The sequence below is a fragment of the Chaetodon trifascialis genome, chromosome 13 (assembly GCF_039877785.1).
Source record: "Chaetodon trifascialis isolate fChaTrf1 chromosome 13, fChaTrf1.hap1, whole genome shotgun sequence".
In the NCBI taxonomy this organism is placed as follows: Eukaryota; Metazoa; Chordata; class Actinopteri; order Chaetodontiformes; family Chaetodontidae; genus Chaetodon; species Chaetodon trifascialis.
Window position 1 is genome coordinate 19,794,496 of NC_092068.1, and position 18,005 is coordinate 19,812,500.

General features: G+C 42.9%; 1 protein-coding gene across 1 annotated transcript in view; it reads right to left on the reverse strand.

Moving 5' to 3' along the window:
* Positions 1 to 1,558: 1,558 nt before the first annotated feature.
* Positions 1,559 to 18,005, reverse strand: part of LOC139341237 (serine protease HTRA1A-like) — a 25,476-nt gene continuing 9,029 nt past the window's right edge. The window contains exons 3-9 of the mRNA XM_070977644.1: positions 17,726 to 17,930; positions 6,006 to 6,200; positions 5,881 to 5,913; positions 5,648 to 5,762; positions 4,060 to 4,117; positions 3,833 to 3,928; positions 1,559 to 1,747 (exon numbers count right to left, since the gene is read on the reverse strand). Of these exons, the coding sequence (XP_070833745.1) occupies positions 1,579 to 1,747; positions 3,833 to 3,928; positions 4,060 to 4,117; positions 5,648 to 5,762; positions 5,881 to 5,913; positions 6,006 to 6,200; positions 17,726 to 17,930 (871 nt within the window). The 3' untranslated portion in view covers positions 1,559 to 1,578. The remainder of the gene's footprint in view (positions 1,748 to 3,832; positions 3,929 to 4,059; positions 4,118 to 5,647; positions 5,763 to 5,880; positions 5,914 to 6,005; positions 6,201 to 17,725; positions 17,931 to 18,005) is intronic.

The window sequence follows — 18,005 nt, forward strand, 5'->3', positions numbered from 1 at the left end:
CAACTTTGTGTGTAACATCTGTCTGAAATATCTGGAGTCAGATAGGTGGAATCAAAGGAGAAACTGCAACACTGACACAAAACCATGAGATGGCAGCAACACTTCCTGTCGCATCTGTCTCTGTGCTTTCAAAACTTTCCTTTTTCAATATTGCACCTTTGCCCTTTGACCATGAATGTATGCATCGATTAAGTGTATTTGATAGTGTTTAACCGAAACGAGTCATGTCCCGCAGAACCTTAAAATAATGTCAATGATGTGTGATTATGATATGCCTGTGGGCTGCTTAAAGCCTTTTCCTGTAATACAGCTTCCATGTGGTGTTTGGGAATGGAAAAAAGATGTGCGAAGGATAAACATTCACTGGTTATTAGGTGGGTAGCCGCACTGCTGAATGACAAAATATGTTCCTCTCTCTTTTAATATACTTGTAAAGCTGATGAAGTTAGATCTAATCTTGTTTTAGACAGTGGAGCATCACGGACCTTTGGTTTGAGTTAATGTGGGTTACAATAAAGAAAAACAAAAGCTTTTGAGCCGTTTTTCCCATTGCAGATTTCAGTTTTAGTGAAAGTGTTCGGTCGGAGACCTTCTTGTAAATCCTGACGCTGTTTGTAGTGTGTGGTGGTTTCTGTAGTTCTCATGAGGTCTGCTTCATCATCTTCATCCAAAATTTATGTGGTGAACAAAAAATGCTACCAAAACATTGAGCATATTCATGCAAGCCCCACATCTGCGGCCACTGCATCATGGGTCGGATCTCCGTTTGGCTTGCACTCCTGTCTCTGAGGTCAGCTTGCAGAGCCCCTGGCCCAACAATCGCACCAGACCACTATCAAGCCCATATGAAGGCAATAAAATCAAATTTAAACCAGATCCCGATTGGTTTTATGACCCCTTTGTGTGAGTTTGTGTGCATGAGCAATGGTTAAGCAAATTCTGCACACATACACAAAGAAAATATTGTAGTGTCAGCCTGGGTGCAGTCCATCTAAAAATGCGTGTGCGTGTCTGTTTGTACGTGTGTGAAATTGAGTGAAAGAGAAATGGAAAGAAAAGCAGCGAGTGTCAAAACAAAAGAAGCTAAACCCTTTATTTTCGTCTCAGTATATATCACATAATCAACACAAACATTCTACAGTACTTTTAAAAAAGGGAGTTTAGAAAACAACAATTATACATATAAGATTTGCCCAGCGAGTCTCTAAATTGCTTAAAAGTGCAGTGGAAGGCCTGACTGAGCAAAAGTCCATATTAAAAAAAAGAGACACAAAACGAGAGAAAGCAGATAAAAACAATATGCCAAAAACCAGCTTCTTATGTTTGTGACCAAACAGCAGTAGCATTGATCAAAGCATTAAAGACTAAAAGTGAAAACACATAGAAGTACAGCACAGCTTTTAGAGCATCTGTACAGTCGTTCCTTTCAAGGCAAAGCCAGAATTTTCCTGCATGTGTGGTGTCAACGGCCTTTGGCCACAGGGAGAGGGTGCATCAGTAGAAGCCCCCCTCCAGTATAAGGTCCACTGGAGATAAGCAAACCATAGCTCCAGCTCCTGCAGCATTATCTGTGAAGGGTCAAGGGTCGATCTCCATGGGAACGACCGTGAGGATAGCGTCCTCATTTCCACGGCGCACGACTATTCTCAAGTTGCCATCCCGCTTGATGGCGGCGCTGACATCAGTTGCTGTTGAGATCCTCTGGCCGTTGATCGAGATGATGACATCATGCTCTTTGAGTCCACCACTGGAGGAGAGAAGAAGAAGAATCGATGACTGACTATTTGACTGCAGTCATATGATATTCACACACTTTTAGCCACTAAGGAGGTGGATATGAGTGGAAATGAACACAGGTCAGTGATGAAGGCGTCCTGTTGAGCTAGAGATTCAAGATGCTGATCATGTGATCACAGCATCAGCAGTTTAGGTCCAGCTGTTGCATGTCACTCCCCACTTACCTCTCTACCCTAAATCCTGTCAGCTCTACTGTGTATCCTACATAAAAAGGCAAAAATGCCATAAAATAACTACAATTAAAAATAATGAGAGGCTAACACCGTTCTGCATGTGGTATTAATCAGTATGCAGTATATATGAACTTAAAGATTAAGTCTGGTGATACGCGGTATTTTTATTGTCAAAAAACCTCATGGAAAGACTGGAAAGCATTATCTGTGTACTTCAAGCTTGACATATTTTCCGCTCTTATTCTTCTTTGTCAGAAAAATGATTAAAAACACATCGATGACCCTCACCGCTGCACTGGGTGACATTTTCCTTCATTTCAATGAATCACTGTTTTATTTTGAGACAATCTCAAATACAACCTCCTAGTGCTGGAAATACTCATTAGAGCACCAAACGTATATTAATCCACCGCAGAAAATAGTTCCCAACCAGTGCACTGTTTACTCCTGTTGGAGTGACATTTGCTGAAAACTACAGTGCCCAGCTGTCTTTTTTAAAAGCAGTATAGTAAGCTGTATATTTTCTGACAATAATAAAATACACACTATCACGCCTTATCCTTTAATGATAAAATGTGTCAGTTTTATGACAATGTTTTTTCCTCTCCTCGCACATGGTGTTCCTTCCTCTTTAGATTTTAGTAGTCAGAATTAAAACAGATGGTTAATTTAATCGCTGACAGATGAAATGGTGCATCACCGACACTATAAAACAAGTTAAAAATCCAGTCATCCTCATGTGTTTCCAGTGTTTTATGAAAACATATCTAACTTCTAAGCACAATCTGAATCAATGCAGCATTGGCTGCTTGATTTTTAATGACTGAACAATCACGATGGAACGACAGCACAGCGAGGTTAGAGTGCAGAGCAAATAAAAACACCCATAATGAACAAAAACAAACTAGTAAATCTGGAATCACACACAGACCATGGCAGTAACCAGCAGTGATATCAAAAGCTGACTCTCAATGCAGCTGCTTAATCACAGCCACATGTAACACAGAACCGCCACACCTTCACTCTCACAGCACCCATTAACACAACTGCAGCCCAGTATTCCCCTCATTACACTCAGCTGCTCTAACACCTCCAGGAGGGCAGATGGACAATTCTCTTCAGCAGGGATCAAGATTTCCAAAGTCCATAAGCAAACACAAAGCAGTGTGAGATCAAAAGCATGAGAGTGCAGCCTCGAAAATAACACAGGATATAAAAGGAACCGCAGAAATGCTATTATGCAAAAAGCAGGGTGATTTAAGCATTGAGTAAACTCTGACGAGGCCTTGTAGGGGACACCATTCTGGAGTGGGCTGGGTGAGCAGGCGCAGGAAAACCACAGCGCAGCTAGTAACCTCCCCGCATGAAGTTTGAAGGAAATAGCTGACCTCAGCGTCTCCCGAGCCCCACTCTGCCGGAGCTGTGGTGGTGGCTGATTGGAGTGGGCTACGACTGTGGGAGGAGGGGGATATTTTAGAGGGCCAAGCACTCCAGGCACGCTGGAGTGAGCCATGAATTTACGTTCTACTAAGACAGCTGTGTAGGAGGCTTTGTGTGTGTGTGAGTGTGCGTCTCTGTGCGCGCTTGACAGTTAGAGGAGGGAAATAAAATAAAGGAAGGAAATGAAATATACTGTCTATTTGCATTGCGAGAGGGGAGCAGGAGCTGCACGGGGAGTGACGAGAGTCTTGTGTGAATTAAGCGCATGTGTGTAGCACGAAGTGCCAAAGACAATATCCCGCAGCTGAGAAAGAGTCAAGCACATTTGATTTGCACTTCACTGAAAAGCATGATGTTCCAGCCATGTTAGTTTGAACTGAGGCCACGCTTTTCGAGCCATATTGACAAAATATTTTCCTTACATTGCAGCTGGTGTCTTTGCGATAACCTCCATAACGTAAGCTCCAGAGGTGATGTCAGGGAAGTCACGGTGTCGAGTCTTCAGCTCTTTTGCCAGCCTAGAGGCAGAAAAGAGGACAGAGAGGTTAACGTTCAATTACTGGACAAGAAAAATTTTGTTTATGCACAATGAAGGGAATCATTTAATGCATTTCTGGTGCTTTTTCATGCAAGCAAGTGTGCAACTTACGCCGGAGTGAGAGTCATCATCCTCACACCAATGTACTTCTTCTTAGCAGCTGCTCTCCCTGGAGACAGACAATACAACACAAATAAAATCACTCATCTTCTCTCCTGCGGCACGCTGGGCTCATCGTTTTATGAGAGTGTTTGTTGACCTTTAAAAAACAAAAGTCCTTCAGGGTTTGTTTGTTTTTTTTTCCATATGTGATGAATTTCAGAACCCATCGGCTTTTGTCTAACGACGATTTAGCATCTGGCATCAATGGCCAATGTTTCAGGGCTTCTGGTGTAGCCAGTGGATATACAGATCACAGATAAGCTAATAGAGAGCTAAACTGTCATCAGACGATAGCTGATGGGAGGAACGCATTCCACCTCTTTTGCTCTCCATATCCTCCTGAGACCCAGGCTATTCATTTGTGTCCTCTGTAGTGGACATTTGGTTTTGGTCTATATTTTTTGACTCATTTGAGCTACCCAACTAAGTCCTGGTGTGCTCAGTAGAGGACAACCTGGCCTTTCCAATCTCATGTGTTAGGGTGGGATGGGGTGACTGCAGCAAAATGCAAATGCCAGGAAAAGAGAAAAGATAAGTCAAATATTGTTAAGATATTGTTTTTTTAAACTATGGTAATCATATATTTTCTTGTTTATGAACATGTCAGGAATCATAAAATTGGAGTCAGAGTTCAGTTAAAAAGAATAATAGCAATGTTATGAATATTTTAATTTATTCAGTATTTCAACAAAAGACACGGGCCAAATGTTCATGTTCATTTAAAAAATGGATTGATGTCCTTGTTTTCTTGTCAGCCTATTATGATTTCGTTGCGTTACAGTAAAATCATTCTGTTAGCCCATTACAGTGAACATGCTGTAAAATCTAAACTAAAAATATTTTTACAACATTGTTAATTGTGAGTTGCTGATTTAGCTCCAAAGAAGCAGGAAATCACAAAAAATTAAATTGAAAGATGCTTTTTTTCCCTCGGTTCTCAGGAGGACATACACCGTTTATCGCACGTAACCAAAGTCTGCTCAAACGTGATTGGTCAGTGCTGCTCGGACTACAAATGGACTACAAACAGAAACTCGAACACTTCTGACACCAAAATCTGTGTGCACATGTGCACGTCTACATACTCCATCTTCCACGTGTTTTATCAGAAATTAGGGGAGTCAGACAAATCAAATCTTGACGCCGTGCTGGCGGTCACACAAAAAATGTGTGTGTGCTGTGCCAAAACACTAAACGAGGTAAAGGTGAAAAGCAGTAAAATGTTAGAACAATCTGACTTGAACTGGCGCTTTCTCTTTGTAGTTTATTTGTCATGTCAGGAGCCTGTTGAGTAACACTGGGCAGGGATTCAGCAAGCTAGAAATGTGGTCAGTATATCTCAAGAGAGCACAGAGAGATGAAAACAACCCACAGAAACAGTGTGCTGAGTTATATGCTCCTTTACTGTATGTGCACATGGGATCTGGGGCTAACTCTTGCAGCCAATTTTCAGAATTTGCCTCCCACAGTTTATCTTGGTGACTGAATAGAAGCAATAAAATAAAAACATAATAAGTCGTGTCAGTGAGAGTCATACCTCTGGACTGCCTGTCGTAGGACTCTGCCAGGAACTCCCGAATTTTGTCTGAGGGGATGGCAAAGGAGATGCCAGCAGTCACTTTCAACGTGTTGATCCCAATCACCTCGCCATCCTAAAACAGCAAACCTCAGCTTAGTGGTGGGTGAGAAACAACTGCAAGCGATTACATGGATTTCAACATGTGACATAAAAATGGGTTCTGTCTGCCATTGGAAATAAAAATGGCTTACCAGATTTATCAGAGGCCCTCCTGAGTTGCCGTACTGGGAACCAACAAGACACATGGCTTATTATTTTGGTGCTTGGGAGAAAAACAAAGTGCATGCAAACTGATAATGCATCTTAATTCCCTTACATTGATGATGGCGTCGGTCTGAATGTAGTCCATGTCGGAGTTGCGAAGGCCCAGCTCTCTGCCCCCTCGCTGAGTGGTGCTGACAATTCCTGTAGTGACTGTATTCTGGAGGGAAAACGGGCTGCCGATGGCGACCACAAACTCCCCTGGTCTCAGGTCTGATGAGCGGCCCAGCAGCAGTACAGGAAGCTTGGTCTGCATGTGAGGAACGCAGAGGAGCAGCATGGTCAAATTACAGGAGGACAAAGTTACTGAGAAAAAAAGGGATTCACGCACTCACAGTCATGTCGACCAGTACAATACATACAACGAACAATTTATACATTAAAATGACATGAATGAATGCAAAAGGCGCGGGCATGAGCACAGAAAAGGCATCATCATTGCAAGTAAACGTGGTCATGTTTTAATGAAACTGGCACGTGTTAGCTGGCTGATCAATACTGGGAGAGTGTTCCACAGAGACGGCGTGCGTATTCGAGGAAAAGCTGCCAGCTGCTTTTCATCCTTGCAACAGACAGGAGGAGATCTGAATCCTGAAATTACAGCTGTCAATGATACAGTGAAGGATTTGCAGCAACAGATTGATTTTCTGAAATCATGTTTTTTTTATTGCACACTCAAAGGAATATCAATCAAACCAGCGTTGGTTTATTCATCTTATCATCCATAATGATCCCTACATATAGGAGAGCTGGCACGGAAAGTATTTTGTGTTGATACTCCTACTATGTAATATTATATACTGGGAAGCTGCACTCTCTACATACAGTACAGCATACAGACACCTGTTAGTGGAAGGTGGTCTGAATAAAGTGTTGAACACAACAGGATCAGATGTGAAACAAATTGGCTTTATTTGGATATATTCTGCATGTTTTTTGTGACATTATTTCTAGGAAATACTTATAGTATTAATGTGTTTTGCTGCCTGATAAACTCTAATCAGAAAAGACAACGTATTTCAACTTTCAGGCAGATCGCTAAAAGAAACTCAGTGTTGCTTCAACTGCAATTACTCTACCGAGCTTTAGGGACTTCTCATGCTCGTATGTTTTATGAGTGGACAGTAGAAAAATAATTACAGCAAAACCACAAGTCTTCTAAACACAGCCCACTCAATGCTGCATGGCTGTTCTCCCACACAAAAACAATTACTCCTTTTCCACCGCAGGGCAAAACGTCATTCAGGCCAAACAGCGCAACTCAAAATGCTAATAATCAAGATCAAAAGCTTAGCTGTTGGACTGAAAGTGTGGCCCAGCTGACAAATCATTCCTAACAGCGAGTGTGCGCCGGCAGGCCACAGATGCTGGAAAATTGACTGATATACAGTAAATAATGACTACCTTAAGCTCTGGTTAGCCCTGTTACACTAGGCAGTGGAAACCAGGCTACTGAGAGCTGGCTCCTGCAGACAGACAGAGAAGGGATATATTTATCCATCCGCAGTGACAGTTTCCTCTTCTGAATGAAATCATCTCAGCCGGGCAGCCCGCAGTCAAAGCCCACGCGCCGCCACGTCACGTTGAGTCTGTACTCAACGCCCTAACGGCAGGCGAGCACTATTTTAGAAAAAAAAAAGGGGACCTGTCCCAAGTGCTCCTCCTGTGTATCCATTTTGTTTACTCAGGGTTATAAATAGGAACCACAAGAGTCTGCAAGGTAACTGAGACAGCAACACAAGTTGGCACACGCAGACAAAAGCATCTATGTGAAATATGCCAAACACTCAGGCACAGCAGAAATCACATTATTCCCAGTCATAACACAAAACAAAACAAACTGACACCTGAGTCACAAACTAGTTCAAATCAAATTTAACTGGATTGTGAAAAAGCTCGAATTCGCTAAAAGACAGATATGTATTCGATGGTGTGTTTCACTTCGCGCAAGCGATCATGAACCTTGAGGTGAAGTTATTATTAGAAGATGACAAAGATAGTGATAGCCAGTAACTGAGGAAGACAACCTCTCAACCCTGCTTTCCGCCTTTCCTCACATGCTCACAGACACAGAAACATGGCTGACGCTGATGTCCGAGGCCGCGCTGCTGATTCCTGTGGGCTGATTTGAGCACTGTGGGCATGTTACAAGCAAACACGCAGAGGCTGCAGGAGTGCGTACTTAAACCAGGAAACATGCATTTGGCATGTGCACCTGACACAGTAGTAGCAGTCTGTATAATCACCCCCCCCCCCCCCCCCCCCGACCACCACCACCGCTCCCCTTCTCCCTTCACACTCCATGTGAGATAAAAGCATAACCAGATGGAGAGAGGAAGCTCAGCACACAGCTGAGGGAGAGAGAGAGAGAGAGAGAGAGGACGTCAGGTGGATGTGAGTCACTGCCAAGACATTCAGGACTCATGGCCACCAGCCGGTCGCCATGATTATGATAACAGTTAGTGATACTGGTGGTGTCATGGTGACTGTTGCTATCAGGTGAAAACCTCGTATCTCCAAAATGCCAACTTTGAAGAACAGACTGCAGTTAATCCTTCTGAGAGAGATTAATAAATTAGTTTCTGCTGCTGATAGGGAGGCTCTACCCATCCCAGGCCACGCACACTCAAAATCACAACGCGTTCAGAAAAATCACACGCAAACAGAGCAAAATGCATCAGTGCGCTGACACACAAACAGCGCCCGGCTGAGAAGGTAGAGCAAACACTGAACACGCAGACTGGCTGAATTCACTGAAAGAGCCCTCACGTCCATATCACTTACTAATTGTGACTAGTCAGCGATCTGGAATGACTTGTGGAAAATCAGCTCGCCATGTGAGTCCGCCTCTCCTGACCACCCAAGTGACTCACCCTGCTATTTGAGATGAAGGTTACGGTGTGCTGGCACTTCACCCAAAGACAGTATGGCCACACTTTAAAGGAAGGAGGCAAGGTGAAAGAGGGGAACAACAAACACCACAAACCACAGGAAGGCAGTCTGAGAATGTGAGACGAGCGAGCCAAACGCGGTTTCGCTTTATATTACGTTTGATGCATGCAGAAAGCAGCTTATGATGGAGAAAAAAATCTTTGGTTTAAGACTCAAGAGAGTTCGGGAACACCTCAGAATCAACCATACGTAGTCCACAAGGGCAGGCATTGCCTCACACTGTTGCCTTTGAACTTCACTATCATGCCATAGATTTCTCTCTCCGCAGTCACAAACGAAACCATGTTCTCCAAGTTCTTGAGTGTTGAGATAAGAGGGCGATGTGGGGCATCAGATTAAAGGAGGGAGGACCAGACGGCTTTGTTTGTGTGGACCAAAGGCGTAGTTGCAAGCGGTTTGAAAAATCCCAGACTTTTTTCCATCTTTTGTCGCTGAGCTGAGTTTTGATTCCTGCAGACGGACAGATTTTGTCACCGTTGGGTCGCCGGGACACCAAGGGGACAGAAAAGCTGGCAGACAAGCAAACAGATCACTTTGAAAACAGCAATAGAGTTGCTATAGAGATCTGTCATTGTTTAATGTTACAGCCTCGGTCGTTTGGAGGCTCATTTAAAAGCCATTACACTAACTACTGTTTTATGACCAGGGGACCAGGTGCAAACTTTAACTCCACTCAAGCTGGGATGGACTGTGGCTTAATGGTTCCTCAGGCACATGTGCACTTATATACGCAGGAGAGAGTGAGTGGGTTGCCTGGGCATGAACTCTCACAAACTCCAAGTGTGTAAATTAAAACCCACACACCTGGCACTGCTGAGATATACAGCCAGACCATGTCAAAACATTCAGGCACAGAAGCTGCTTAGGCTGGGTCAGCGCGTGACCCTGAACTGTATACAAGCTCAGCTGCAGCCACTCCTGCTCTCCTGTTCCGCTCACACAGGTGACTTCAAAGTCGGGGACGTGCTTTTGTACGTTCTACAAAATTCATAAGTGCATTAACGTGAAGGGGTTTTACTACTGATGTCGGAGCTTGTGCCCTCGAGGTTGTGCTAATGCAAATAAAAATGGAGCAGGATTCAACATGCTCATACATAACATCAAATCAGAGGATCAGAAGATCAGGCAGAGGGGCTGGAGAGAGGGGACTGCGTGCTTGTACGCGAGCGGCTGATGTATGGGTGCCTGTTTGTGCACATTTGGTAGACTAAAAATATAAAAACTGATATGGAGGTGAGTGCTGAAGCAGGTCTTTGCTCCACTGTGCACTTCCTCACACTGTAGGTAACATCAACATCACACTGGCGAAACCATATCCGTGCTGACAACAGTACGGAAACCGCTATGGTTTCCATATGTTGTTGGGAAGGTTTTCGGTGTATATAAGAGCAAACATATGTCTGTGAGTTGCATGTGTATGTTCCGCTGTGTGTAGGTTTGCATGAGAGCTCAGAGGATTTGAGGGCGTCTCAGCTCTGGCTAGACACCACAAAACTTTGAACTGCACAAATCACAATGATGAGAGGAGATGAGGTCGTCTTTGTTCATTTGTTTCAGGAAGACTGCCTAAATATATGAAGTAAACCACTCTTTACTTAACGTATTAGGTCAGACTTTTATTTATATATGTTTCACTGCACTGTGATGACTGGTGGCCTGTCCAGCAGCACCACATCTTGCCTGGTGTGTGCTGGGATCATTCCAGGCTTGACCTTGCATGGGAAAATGGATGGATGTTGAACCGCTGGCACTGTGCTCGCAGAGATAATAATGTGTGTGAAACCTTTGAGGGTAATACTAATTCCTACAGGTTTTATATGTCTAGGGCAGGTTTTTTACTTTCTGTATTGTAGTCTAGACTATTCTTTATATGGCTGGGGGGGCACACTGGAATCTCCTCGAGCAGCTGAGTGGATCCCAGGGTCCCAGTTGAAGAAGTGGAGGTTTACAGCCCTGCCTGTATGTGTTGCACTTTCCTAAAGCCTACACCCAAACTGGGGCGTATGACACTTGCAATAAATAAGTTAGTAGATAATAAAAGGCACAACTGGCTAAAAAGTGAGTGCTGGTTCACTCACAAAATGACATATTTTCTCACTTTCCATCAGCAGCATCTAGCTATGCAGAAAGTTTGGTTTAATGTGTTCAGGTTTTGAGATATTTGCACATTTAAGCATCTCTTTCCACAAGTGGTGTTGAGTGTACTCTGGATAATCCGGAGAACACGCTGTCAACACTTATCCCAGACACAATTTCTTTATTAGAAAGTTGTTCCACTGAAAAACCATTTACATTGAAATCTGTGGATTATGCAGAGAAAGGTTTTTTTCGGGGAGGAAATGTCACTGCAGATTTATTTTAAATGTCGAAGCTGTGAGGACCATGAACAAAACACCATTCAGTATTCAAGCGTGTTGAATTTCAGAACAGGATCACGAAACCAGGCCAAATAAAACAAAAACTATCTGCATGGCTACGGGTGCATTTGAAAACGGGTCTGCACTAACCCTTAAAGGCAGGGTCAGACAGTGGTGGAAGAAGTACTCAGATATTTTACTTATGTAAAAGTACAAATGTCTAAAAGTACTCTAACTACTAACTAACTAACTAACTAACTAACTAACTAACTAACTAACTAACTAACTAACTAACTAACTATCTGACCCTAACCCTAACCATTACAAGTTGAAGTCCTGAATTCAAAATCTTACTTACGTAAAAGCAGTATTATCAGCAAAATGTACCTGAAGTATTAAAAGTAAAAGTACTCATTATGAAGAATAGATTATATTATTATATTATCACCAGCAAATACATGAAAGAGGGTTTTAATGCTGTAGTGCATCAATGTGGAGCCAGTATAAGATAAAACGTATGTTACTGGTTTGCACCTCAAAATTGTACTTAAGTTCTTGAGTAAATGTACTTAGTTTCTAGTCCCCAAACCCCTTTTAATTGCATGGCCAAAGATGCATCATGTCTGCAACAAAAACAAACAGAGAAAGCCTCAAATATGTTGTTGGTTATCAACCATGTCACTATATCCATGGCTGACTTGAAACATTTCTATTGTTCCTTTCACGCACGTAAAGCGACGTCATTGACTGGTAAGCCCAAATAGTTTTGGGCAAGGCTGCTGCCTGTCCAGCGGGCTTGGAAAACAATTACTCAGCCAAAAAGTAGGCCAAGAGAAAGTGCATCACGACCAAGCAGGGCAAAAGAGTGTGTGTGTGTGTGTGTGTGTGTGTGTGTGTGTGTGTGTGTGTGTGTGTGTGTGTGTGTGTGTGTGTGTGTGTATTTTCCTTGGCTCTTCTCCAACTGAACTGCATCCTGAAGCATGGGAACCAGTTTGGTTACAGAGACAAGAGATGAAGGAGAGGCTGGGTCAGGAGGAGAGGAGAGGAGGATCTGATTCACTTCCCCTCGGCCTGCCTCTGAAGGACGACATGCAGTGTCTTTCCACTGGCAGTGGAGCGAGTCCTCCACGTCCCTGCAGTGAGCCTTTTCAAACCCACCCGTGTGCACACACACTCGCTCACACACAAAATACCGATTTAAATAATTGATTGCAAGCTTGCGTTTCTCTGTCACTGTCTGCGCTGTTCATTTGGGAAATTTAGACATCTCTTACTTCCTGGGGAAACATTTAGAGTTGCTGATAAACAGATAAAGATAAATGCAGGAACACATGGCTACATGCAGCCACATTCCTTCTCTTTCCCTTCTGCACATAAACACACACACATACATATTCCAGTAATAGCCCAGTCCAAACCAGCACCAGGCAAATTTCCCAGAGCGAATGGTTTGAGACTCTTAATACTAGGTGATGGGTACTACAGAGACAAACTGTGCCATTGTTGTAAGGGACCATATGGGAAACATGAGGGCAGTTTTCTCTGCCACACTGCAACCCTTGTAAGGCTGATTTTAGCATGAGGATTAATGGCTCATTTATTGGAGTTACACTGAACAGTTTCAGTGGGATTTAATTCTTTTTGAGGTGACTTATCTTGACGCCGCATCTGGTGTCATAATGGAAATATAATAGAAATAGAAAGCTTTCTATTCAAGCATGAAAAACATGCAGTTCACAGTGATAATGGAGGCAGATTAACAACTCAGCATTTGCAGTAATTTCTGAAACAATCCTTGATTTCAGAAAGACGTGTATCCCTTGATGTAAACTAAGACTGTAAGAGATTGTTAATGACTATCTTCACAGTTCAAACTGTGCTATCAAGAGCTATCGAGAGTCTAAATATCAACGTTTAAATTCAAGAAAACGATCTCGCCCACAAATTTGAGGGCGTACGTTTCAAGGTGTATGATTTCAGAAAGCTATAAGTTGTAGGTGGTTGATTACAAGATACTGACCCAGGGAAACGTACATTCAACATTTAACCTCAGAAAAAAACTGTTGACCTTTACATTAAAGGTTGTTCGCTGGGTTAACCACTCGCAAAGGTCCGGTGAAATGCCTCTAAAGATGTGGATTGTCATGAAACAGGACAGACTCATTGCAGTCCATTGTAACTGCACAGCAGGGTGAGTTATTACAGTCCACTGGTCTTTTGTGAAAGTGCTAACCCTGATTTAACAAGTGTTAGTTGTGTTGCTTGTAGCCATTACTTTAAATCTATCACCTTAGATTTCAAACAATAGCTAACATTACATCATTTCCAACATTATCCAACTCAGCTCCTCCTGACCACAGATGAAGGTTCAAAAGCCATTTTTTCCAGCATTTTTCAGTCAATTTCTTCAACTTTTGGTACTTGATAAAAGCTCCTTGTGGTTTCTCGGATTGATCGATTTGAGCAACCGTAAATGGCGCAAAACTTCGGCATTTTGAGTGTGTGTGTTATAATGCTTCCTATGCAGAAAATCACTTCCTGCCTTTCATCTGCAGTTTGCACCACAACAAAGGAGTGATGTGACGTCAAACAACCTATTCAGTGAAATAATGTTTGAGTTGCAGTGTGAACAAAGCCAAGAATCAATGCGTTCAGCTGCATCCTCAGTGAGAAGCGCACGAACTCAAGGTTAATGACTGCACGGGCCATGCGATAAAATGATCTGGAATGATACGGAAAACTCCCTGCACAGTACATTTAAGAGTTATGAACTCATTCCAAGACAGCACGGTTACTTCCAAGACTGTGTGGGTCAATATAAGTCAATGTGATTAAATAAATATCCTTCCAAGTCAGTGAGCCTTCAAGTCAGAGTGAGTACTTCAACACGTCCAACTCATTGCAAGCACTCCCAAGTGAATGTGACTGTGTCCAAGTTCTGAGTGAGAGAATGAGGTTAATGAGGGGCCTTTTAGAACCTGAACCTCGATGGGTTCTACCTTCATTGTGCCGATGCCACATCACACAGTGTTCTCATTAGCCTATTTGCTCACAGTCCTCCAGACATATGGATCCATTTTCCAGGCCTTGACCACTTCGCTCCCTCTTTCTCTATCCCTCTTGCTTTCTCTTTTCCCCCCATACTCTCCACACAGGAACAAGTGAGCACTGCCATTTCCCCCCTTTCCCTACCCCTCTGAAGTTCCAGCTGCTGTAGACAGACTAATGTATTCCCCAGAGTTGAGGGGTAGACCACAGCCCCAGGAACAGACTGGGCTTTGCTACCAATAAACTCCAATTTCACATAGAAGAGGGCAGAGAAAGAAGAGAGAAGCGAGTCATTACACTCAGGGAAAAATTTACATTTAACTCTCTCACTCATAAAGTGGTACAATTGTTTAGTGATTATCTGTGGAGCAATCAGCTTTAATTTAGCAGCGAGAGCGCTATGAGGAATTTAGTAAGGAGCAGAGAGGGAAGGCAGAACGGAATGAGGGAGGGGAGAATGGAAGATTAAAGAGATATAATGTATTCAGTACCAGTCAGGACATGAATTTATAAACACACATATGGAAATTTTGCTACAAAAGAGCCCGATTCATGCTTGGGGACACGGAGGTCTCTATAAAAACCAAAACTCAGAGCAGCTTCTTAAACTAAAGAGGAATTTGTGGGCTCACTTAATGTTTGTTTACACTGCTAAGTCCAGATGAGCTTCATATTGTAGTCAGCTCTACTACTTCCTTTTCTCTTTTACTCTCTGTGGATCCCATGGGTAATAAGAAAACAGAGAAATGTCTTGCTCTGTTGCATTTGCTGTTACTTCAGATTTAGTTGCTATCACGGATGTTGAATTGAGACATTAAGTCAGACTTAAGTCACAAAAAAGAGGATCGTTAAGTAGACCTGTAGGACTTCAAAAACAAATATTTTTCATATAAAGAAGCTTAAACAAAATAATATTTTGATTTATTAGTTAAAAAGCTTTGGGAGGAAAACGCTGTGTCATTTTAAGTCAGTGTTCAGACACCTGAACACCACTAAGCTGTAATTTGCTTTATGAAGACCTGACTTGGACTCCAGATTTTATTTATTGCAGCACTCTGTTATCTACACCTTCAGTGAAATTCCTATTTCATATTTCAAAGCTGGAATCACTCTGTAGGTAATGAAATCTGAAATTAAACACTCAGTAGCTATAGGTCTGGATAACTATGTCCTCCCCTTTGACTCTAATCCAAAATGACAACTTTACTCGCCCTCCTGCCCTCTCATTATAACTCACTCATCCTCTAATTTCCTCCTGTATTCACTCCACACACACACACACACACACACACACACACACGCACACACACACACACACACACACACACACACACACACACACACACACACACACACACACTAGCCAACCTCCCCTCATTAGCAGAAATACCAGTTGCATCTAAATCATGTGGCCTTTCCAGAGTCACCACAGGCCTTCTGGGGCTTCATCACTGACTCATGGCCTGGATGCTCTGCTCCCACTTCACACAATGACTTACACTCTTTATCAAAACAAGTATACCCATGATGTTTTTCTACCATTATGACACCAGGGATACATCTGGCTGTCATTTGATTACAATTAATCTGGTTTACTACCATCACCTGTTGTTTACCGGCCCGTTAAGTTGTGGTGTCATGCAGAGGAATGCTACAAATACATTATGGGCCAAAAGGCTGGAAAACGTTTCTGCATGAACAGTATAAACAAAGGCTTATGCAGTGATGAAGCATACATTATAGTCAACCAGGACGATAACACACTGTTCATGCTTCCACAACATCAAGTATGAGTCATTGCTGATGTGTCCACACTGAGCATGTGATGCAAACAAACGCAAGAAAGACCCCTGAATGAAGATCCGCCTGTCATCAACAGATGGAGCAGCTTTCATTATAGGATGAACAAAAACAAAGCGTCTGTCACTGCTCTTTTCCGCACTCTTCGCTCACATTGTCAGGCCGAACAAAACCTGAATGTTTCAACCTCTTTTCACAATCGGAGGTCTTTGTAACACACCTTGTGTTGCTGTCATGAACATCTATTCAGCTGTGTCACCCAGCCATGAGGGTGAGCTCCGTAATGCACTCTGCTCTGCTATGACTCCCAGTCAATAGGCCCTGGATCTCTGCCACGCATTCCTTCACATGACTGTTCGCTGTGATTAACATGTTATGTGGATCCCTCTAGTCCAGCAGACAGAGGAATAAACACAGACAGACAGGGACGTGGAGAGAACAAGAGCATATGTGCTGCGCAGCAAAGCGTAAAAAGATATTTACCTCTTTACGTATCAACGCTGGCAATAGGTTTTCACCTGTCAGTAATAAGTGATGGTCTCTGCAAGTTGCTCGTGAGAGGAGCTGTGAAATACCTGTCCACTGTTTTTGCAGCCTGATGTGTCTGAACACTAACAGGATCTGGACTGACTGCAAACCAGCTGTCTTTTAAAAGCCTGTTTGGCTGCACCTGTATCCTCACTTAACTTCACCTGCACTTTGAATAATCTCCAAGACTTAGAGCACTTTCCCTACTTCAAATTTCACAACGGTTTAATTGGAAAAATTGCATAACAGTGGGTAAATGTTTTGATCTTGTTGCGCTGGCTGAGCGTGTAGAAATCTCTTCTTTACCTTTGCAGATTTTCTCATTCCAACTGACTCGTAAATCCTTGCATAAAACCTCATTTGTGAAACCAACATTTGCCCACATCCCACATTCCCGGCCTCCGGGATGAGAACAATATTCTCATCCCGGAGGCCGGGAAACTCTGTGGTCTATAAAGCGCATTTGGAGGCTTGCTGACAGTGTTATTTTTTCAATATCAATACATGAGAAATTACTGCTTGAAATGTTCCAGGGTTAAAAGGATAGATTTGTATTGCCCCTCGGTGGTTGTGACAAGATGTGGAAATAGAATTCTTTTAGTCAAGAGCCAAGAAACAAAACTGGAAACTAACAGAGGGAAAGATGAAAGTTTAGTGGCAAAATGGAGGAAATGAATCCTCCAGTAAGTTTCCTAATTAAAACAATCACATCTTAACGAGACTAAGCATATATTTCTTAAAGGGAGAGTGCGTCTTTTGGGAAATACCCTTACTCTCCAAGAGCTAGATGAGAAGATCAATATCACATATGTCTGCAGGCTAACTGTGGAGGCCAGGAGACAATTAGCTTAGCTTAGCATAAAGACGGGAAACAGAAGCGAGCCTGGCATCATTTCTTTAATCTCCACACAAAGTGTCAAAAAGGCAATTTGTGTTTTTATGAGGAGTTATATGCTACAATTATTTCTTGGCAACCAGTGGCTGAGTGTAGTGACTTCCTTGAGTCTCAGCTGGCAAGTCTTTATGCTAAGCTAAGCTAATCATCTCCCAGCTCCAGCTCCATTTTTCTGACTCTGCCACTTTGACTAACCGGTGCATCAATCTTGATGAGGGCGATGTCTGATTTCTCATCCACGTCTTTGATTTTGGCGTCATAGGAGCCGCCGCTCTTTAGCTCCACTTTCACTCTGTGCTTATTGGCCACGACGTGGGCGTTGGTCACAATCTGGCCATCTTCTGACACAACGAAGCCAGAACCGCTGGCCACCGCCACCTCCCGCTTAGAATAGGTCATCCTGTGGGAGGAAGGAGAGGATGGTAGGAGAAAATTAAGTGTATTGTTATTCACTTCACTTTTTTCTTCTCAAAAA